The sequence below is a fragment of the Denticeps clupeoides genome, chromosome 8 (genome assembly GCF_900700375.1).
Source record: "Denticeps clupeoides chromosome 8, fDenClu1.1, whole genome shotgun sequence".
NCBI classification, from domain to species: Eukaryota; Metazoa; Chordata; class Actinopteri; order Clupeiformes; family Denticipitidae; genus Denticeps; species Denticeps clupeoides.
In genome coordinates this window covers 22731242-22738459 of record NC_041714.1, presented here as the reverse complement: position 1 = coordinate 22738459, position 7218 = coordinate 22731242, and the positions used below count along the sequence as shown (strand labels likewise).

The 7218-nt window shown below is 50.1% G+C and overlaps 1 protein-coding gene across 5 annotated transcripts in view; it reads right to left on the bottom strand.

Annotated features, from left to right (window-relative positions):
* Positions 1–1250: 1250 nt before the first annotated feature.
* Positions 1251–7218, bottom strand: part of LOC114795533 (vesicle-fusing ATPase-like) — an 11857-nt gene continuing 5889 nt past the window's right edge. For 4 of the 5 annotated variants that reach the window (XR_003750523.1, XR_003750525.1, XR_003750524.1 and 1 more), the window contains 12 exons: positions 6973–7138; positions 6032–6106; positions 5653–5840; positions 3982–4077; positions 3702–3858; positions 3467–3600; positions 3305–3371; positions 2975–3054; positions 2532–2666; positions 2108–2221; positions 1856–2034; positions 1251–1581 (listed from right to left, as the gene is read on the bottom strand). Coding sequence is in view for 1 of the 5 variants with exons in the window: in XM_028988927.1 (XP_028844760.1) it covers positions 1877–1907; positions 1979–2034; positions 2108–2221; positions 2532–2666; positions 2975–3054; positions 3305–3371; positions 3467–3600; positions 3702–3858; positions 3982–4077; positions 5653–5840; positions 6032–6106; positions 6973–7138 (1299 nt within the window). In the remaining 4 variants the exon portion in view is untranslated. The remainder of the gene's footprint in view (positions 1582–1855; positions 2035–2107; positions 2222–2531; positions 2667–2974; positions 3055–3304; positions 3372–3466; positions 3601–3701; positions 3859–3981; positions 4078–5652; positions 5841–6031; positions 6107–6972; positions 7139–7218) is intronic. The other variant, XM_028988927.1, reaches the window with a different exon arrangement.

The following is a 7218-nucleotide window of genomic DNA, read 5'->3' as shown; positions in this document are numbered from 1 at the left end:
ATACACACACATACACGTATACATACACACACTCACATGCACACACACACACAGACCACATACACATACACATGCATACACTCACATGCACACATACTTACACACATGCACACACACACACACACGTACACACACATGCACATACACACTCACACGTACACAAACACTACATACACATGTACACTTACACACATGCACGCATACACACACACTTACACATACACACTCACACATGCACATACACACACACACATGCACACACTCACATGCATACAAACACGCACATACACACACACACTCGGGATATAGCACTTCTGCATCCCTCCACCTGAACACCTTCCCCCTTCATATTTATTTCCCGCCAGTCACTACACCCTCATCCAGGGGGACAGCTAGAAGTGGCACGTGGTCTGTCCCTCAAGGACATGGGTGGGACATGCTGCTTCTCCAGCAAAACTAAAGCCAGGACTAACCACGGGCCTAACGTTAAACTAACCGCGAGAAGGACGAGGAGGTTCAGGACAGATGTAGATCTTCTGTGTAGGCCCTGAACAGGCAGCTTGAGTGTGTGTGTGTGTGTGTGTGTGTGTGAGAGAGAGAGAGAGAGAGAGAGAGATAGCTGGCGGGCTGAGAAAAGAGCGGCATCAACTGGAACAGATGAACGCAGGTTTCCGCAGGACGTGTTCCAACAGTTCCTCTCCTAACAGTCCCCAACCTCACCTCATCGTCCGCTATATCCAAAGTCAGTAATTCCCTTTTATTTTATAATCCCAACAAATGCTATGTTTTTATAAATATTATTTATTATACTATGTATATATCTGTATGACTGAACTAAGATTATATATTTGAAGAATTAATCTATTGCCTTGTTTTATTATTGAGTTTTATTTCATTGAGTTTGAAGGCAGAACAAGCGTGCACACACAAACACTGCAAACGCACACGAAGGTGACACGGCAGGACAAGGTCCCCACACACGGGTCCCCGGGCGCCGGGGGTGACGGTTAAATACAGGGGACACGTTTCATCACTTCACTTCCGTCTTCCCGCAGGCCTGATTAGCAGCTTTTACGTTTAGTACCGCGGCAAAGATTCGATTCCGGCATGTTCGTGGAGGAAATGGTGCACGTGGCCGCGAAGCCCTGGACAAATGGAAATGTGCCAGGCATATTCCCGCCGGCTCGGTGTCTGTCGTGCTGCTTTCCTGCGGCCGAAAAATTCATTAAAATAATAATATCCTCCTCACATCGCTGGAAAACATTTCATTTATTCACGTGTCTTTTTACAAAAAGTGACCCGAGTGAGGCCTGGACACAAACTGCAGCGCGACAGGGTCACCAAGGAAAAGAGTGACAGATGAAACGAGTAGAGCAGTAAAGGTGAAGCCGAGAGGAGCTCTTCGTCCACGGAATGTCTTCACGTACACGTGAACAGGCACGTCATCGCGTTCAATATTAACAACTAAACATCTGCAGATTCCCTGGTGGCTTCAGCGTGCCGTCTCCGGACGTTTATAGGGCACGGGAGGAGGGCGTGGCCAGTACTGGCAGTGGGTCACATGGTCTCTCCATCATTTTCCTGCAGGAACAAACCAGAGTAGAGAGAAAAAAAAAAAAAAAAAACACTTTCAATGAAGCCAAAAAATAAAATACAGGCATCACGTGCATCTCACATGATGTTATCTGCATAACCGACGCATCAACAAGCTGTGACTAAATTCAAGGGTCAGTTTGTTCCATTCCAGACACCAGAAACGGTTGAAAATGCTTCAAGAAACCAGTTAAAAGGGGATATTTCTTCTTTCCTTTGTCTGTTTTTATGGTTTGATGAATATTACCGAGTGCGGCCTCACCGTGCGTACATCACGTTCTCTTTATATCGCCACGTGGTGGGCGGAGTCCAGCCTACAGGAACCAGGAGAGTGCGTTATTTACAGGGAAAAGAGATCTTTTTAAGGTTGATAGAAGGTACGTACGCCCCCTCCTCTCTCAGCAGGGACAGGAACTTGCTGACTCTGTATTCAGCGTGCATCTGGAACAGATGAGGCCAGGAGGTTAGTGGTCATGCATGCTGGCCGGACGCGTCCCCTTGTCCCGGTTCTCACCTGGAGCGCCATCTCGATCAGCATGAGCAGTTTCTTGATGCCGATCCACACGCTCTTCCCTTTCACCTCCTTGGCGATGGCGGCTCGCTCCTTTTCCTGGAAGCTGCCCAGCATCTGAACCAGGAACGCGGGAAGAGCGAGTCGTTATCAGCGAAATGGGATTTTTTTCACGTGTTACACATGTGAAACCGTGAGAAAAAGCCATCTCCTCCATAATGACACATTTTCATGATGTTTTATGCAGAAACATCCATAATCGACCCAAGCAGCACCCATTCATTCCCGAACCTCAGTAACGATGAGGGAACTCGTTCACTGACCTTGTATTCTGCTCAAAAGATTTTATTTTCTGCTTTATTAATAAGGGGTGGGTTTTATCGTGCAAAGTCACTGAGGCTATGAGACCCGCAGGACACCACCTGACCTCCAGAGCCTCCATCAGCTGCTCCCCACGGGACAGGTTGGGGATGTGGATCTTCGTGCTGAAGGCGTCCAGCAGCTCCATCTCCTGCAGAACGTCCTTGCGGCTGGTGGTGCCGATTATGAGCAGCTTACGGCCCTGAAATCGCACACGCGCAGTCAAATAAAACGTTCTGCGTCTCTAACGGAACCTTCCACGGCCAGACTGCTGCCACGTCACCAAAACTTACACACCGAGAGGGCAGAGGTACGAGCCACAAACACACAACACACACACACACACACTCATCCAGACACAACAGCAGTCACCCCTGACCCTGCTGCAACACACACACACACACCACCATCTCACTCCACAACAGAAATAAAAAGATCTACTGCCACCTCTTGGTAGCATCTGGAACAACGTTTGTCGTTTTTTTAACGGTTAAAAGTCCTCAGACTCACGTGAGGCGGCGGCTTCTTCAGCAGAACCAGCAGGGCCTGCAGAACCAGGTTAGAAAACCGAGGCCCAATTGGGACGTAATCTGGGAAAATGAAGTCAAATGTCTTACAGATACGGCTAGTCATTTAAATTAACAATCTGCGATCGACATTAACTAGAACATATTAATAAGGGAATGAATCCCACAAATGTGAATTTATCCTTAATTTACCCTTAAGCAGCGCAGAAAGCGTGACAGAGCAGAGCGTGATCGCTTTCAGACAACCAATTGCAAGCTGGGAATTAGCGGTTGGGTGTCGGTCAGGCCAAGACTCCGCCCACAACAAACTCACCCAGCAGCCTCTCGATGTCGTCCACCACCACGCAGCTCAGCTGGGATTTGTAGGCGTCGTCGAATATCTGCGGAGATCAACACCGAGACGTGGTTTTACACTGAGCGACCTCTGACCCCTCACAATTCACGTCAGTGGAGAGGAAGATGGAGGAGGAAGCACCTTCTTGATGGCCTGACATTTGGCGATCTCCGAGTGGCCGATCATCTTGTCGGGCGAGCAGATTTTGATGAAGGGGAACTGCGAGTCCTCGGCGATCTTGGCCGCCAGCGCGGTTTTCCCGCTGTGAGGAGGGCCTGAGGAGAGAGAGCGAGACGCGGCCGGAGCCTTCGCCAACTTTCCTAACAAAACCCACCGGCAGCGAAACCCAACGCGGAGCAAGATGGCTTCTACACACCCTCCAGCAAGACCGACACCAGCGGCGTGCGGTCGCTGTTCTTCGTCTGCTGCACCAGCAGCGTCCCGTCGTCGAGCGCCGCCGTCACCGGGTCACCCCACTTTATGATGTCGTTCATGATGTAACTGGCGTAGTCCTCCTGGTTGGTTCCAAAGGCCTGAACAGGAAGAGCATCATGGCTACGAAGGTTAAATTTTACGTTCCATCTGCGGCCAGCTGGTTTGACCATCAGCCAAGAAAAAACATTAAAAGATGGCGGCGGCAAAGCAGGACAACTCACAGGCTTGATGTCATTCTCCAGAGAGGCCAGGAAGTCTCCCCGGGTCACCAGGAGCTTCTCCGCCTTCTCCATGTCCACCTCCACGGTGTTACTGGCCTACACACACATTACAGAGGGCCTGTCACTGGACACAGTTTTTCCTCTGATGTTCTAACGCAACACGCCATTCAACTCTACAGTTTACGCCACGAACGAACGTGCATTCGCTCAGCGTCGGGGAGGAGTCTCGCTCAGCGGCTCAGCGGCATGCTGAAGGGTCAGACGGGACAAGTTGAAGGTCAGAGGGCAGGCGGTCCGGCCATCACACCTGTGCAAACTCCCGTCAATCGGTTTTCAACACCAGCGAATATGAGGCAGACGTGAGGGGCAGGCGCAAAACGGCCCACTTTAGGCGTGTGTCACAGTCAGCACATCTGATTAAACTTCATACCACACACACATCACCATTCATTCCCTGGTTTTACGTCAGGTCAACAGAAGGTATAAATGCCACCGACATTATGAAGTAAAGTGTTCCAGAACGCAGCCGTTGTCTGGCTATTGAATAAAAAAAAAACTTTATTATTATTCGCTGGATCCATTTACATTTACGACATTTACCAGACGCCCTTATCCAGAGCGACTTACAATCAGTAGTTACAGGGACAGTCCCCCCCTGGACACACTCAGGGTTAAGTGTCTTGCTCAGGGACACGATGGTAGTAAGTGGGATTTGAACCTGGGTCTTCTGGTTCATAGGCAAGTGTGTTACCCACTAGGTTACTACCGCCCTCTGTACTACCTAGTTACCCGCTAGGCTACTACCGCCCTCTATACTACCTAGTTACCCGCTAGGCTACTACCACCCTCTATGCTAACTAGTTACCCGCTAGGCTACTACCACCCTCTATACTACCTAGTTACCCGCTAGGCTACTACCACCCTCTATACTACCTAGTTACCCGCTAGGCTACTACCACCCTCTATACTACCTAGTTACCCGCTAGGCTACTACCACCCTCTATACTACCTAGTTACGCACTAGGCTACTACCACCCTCTATGCTACCTAGTTACCCGCTAGGCTACTACCACCCTCTATGCTACCTAGTTACCCGCTAGGCTACTACCACCCTCTATACCACCTAGTTACCCGCTAGGCTAGTACCACCCTCTATGCTACCTAGTTACCCGCTAGGCTACTACCACCCTCTATACCACCTAGTTACCCGCTAGGCTACTACCACCCTCTATACTACCTAGTTACCCGCTAGGCTACTACCGCCCTCTATACTACCTAGTTACCCGCTAGGCTACTACCACCCTCTATACCACCTAGTTACCCGCTAGGCTACTACCACCCTCTATACCACCTAGTTACCCGCTAGGCTACTACCACCCTCTATACTACCTAGTTACCCGCTAGGCTACTACCACCCTCTATACTACCTAGTTACCCGCTAGGCTACTACCACCCTCTATACCACCTAGTTACCCGCTAGGCTACTACCACCCTCTATACCACCTAGTTACCCGCTAGGCTACTACCACCCTCTATACTACCTAGTTACCCGCTAGGCTACTACCACCCTCTATGCTACCTAGTTACCCGCTAGGCTACCACGTCCCTCCTTGTTAAATGTGCTTTATAAATGAAGTGGAAGGAGAACTTCGTAGTTTGCTTGGTTCTGACCTTGATGTGTCGATTCATGGCCGTGGACTGGGCAGCCCGGACCAGCCCCTCTAGCTCTGCCCCGCTGAAGTTCTTGGTTTCCGTGGCAAGTTCTGTGATGTCCACATCGCCGGCGAGCAGTTTGAACTCGCGCATCTTTGCGGTGTGGATGTTCAGGATCTGCACGCGGCCGTTTTCATCCGGAAGACCTGTCACAGCGGAAGACCAGTCAGTCATGGTGGACGGTCTCTGAAGGACCCTTACCAGGCCGTTTAAATCACCTCCGAAAGCCCAACATGCGCTTCATAACGTTCGTAAGCAGTCACAGTGCAGCAGTGTCCATGACACACGTTGCATATTGGACACCGAGGACGTATGGTTTTTAAAGACGACGTCTCACCGATCTCCATTTTGACCTCCAGTCTGCCGGGCCTCATCAGAGCTTCATCGATCAGGTCGGGTCTGTTCGTCATTCCTAGAGGCCAGAACAATTCATTGATTGAGTGAAGTGAAGACTGGAATGAGAGATGAAATGCACTCGACCACACAGTACATGTCCCGGTCCAGAGGGACCTTGTTTTTCCGTCAGACTGGTACGGCATTTAACGGACACCCTTATCCAGACCACCTTACAACCAATAGTTCCAGGGACAGACCCTGGTGACGATCTGGGTTAAAGGTCCCCTGACATGAAAATGTGACTTTGTGAGATGATTGAACATTAATACGAGTTCCCCAGCCGGTCTACAGTCCTGCGGTGGCTAGAAATGGCGGTCGGTGTGAAGAGTGTTTTGGTCGTTCTGCTTCACCGTCCAGAGAGCGGCAGCTCAAACGGTCGGATCTGGAATTTGCCCCCTTATGTTCAGTCACGCGAGACTCTGAACAACCAGCGGGTTCATTTTATTTATTCCGTAAAAACGCCGAGACGACTTCCTGTCTGCGCCAAACATTGTGATTGGTGGACGGTGTTGATGACGTCATTTAAACTACTATTGGCTGCTCTCCTCCTGGCCCCGCCTCTCTCCTCCTCATTAGCATTTAAAGCTACAGACGGCGCGTCCTGGGAACTCTCATTGTGGGACTGGATCAGAGTGGCTGGAATTCTGCACCAAGAGATGTCAGATACAGAATTAGGGGACCAACACATCCGACATAAAAGCAAAAAACTAAAAATTGTGTCAGGGGACCATTAATTGTCCTGCTCAGGGACACAATGGCAGTAAGTGGGGTTTGAACCTGGGACTTTGTGCTCTTCTGGTTCAGAGGCGAGTGTTTTACCCGCTGTAGTCTCATTAGAATCATTCATTTTTTTAGAGTTCAGGGGTGACAGGAAGTTCTCACCAATAACCAGGATGTTGTTGAGCTGCTCCACGCCATCGATCTTGGACAGCAGCTGGTTGACCACGGTGTCATGAACGCCGGTGCTGCCCGCCATGCTGCCACGCTGTTTACAGATGGCATCGATCTCATCGAAGATGATGATGTGCAGCCCGCTGTTGGTGCCCAGCTGGAGGAGCCAATCACAAAACACAATCAAAAATGAGCAGGACAGCTCAATAAGTCGCCAAGGACACACATCAAGTCAAC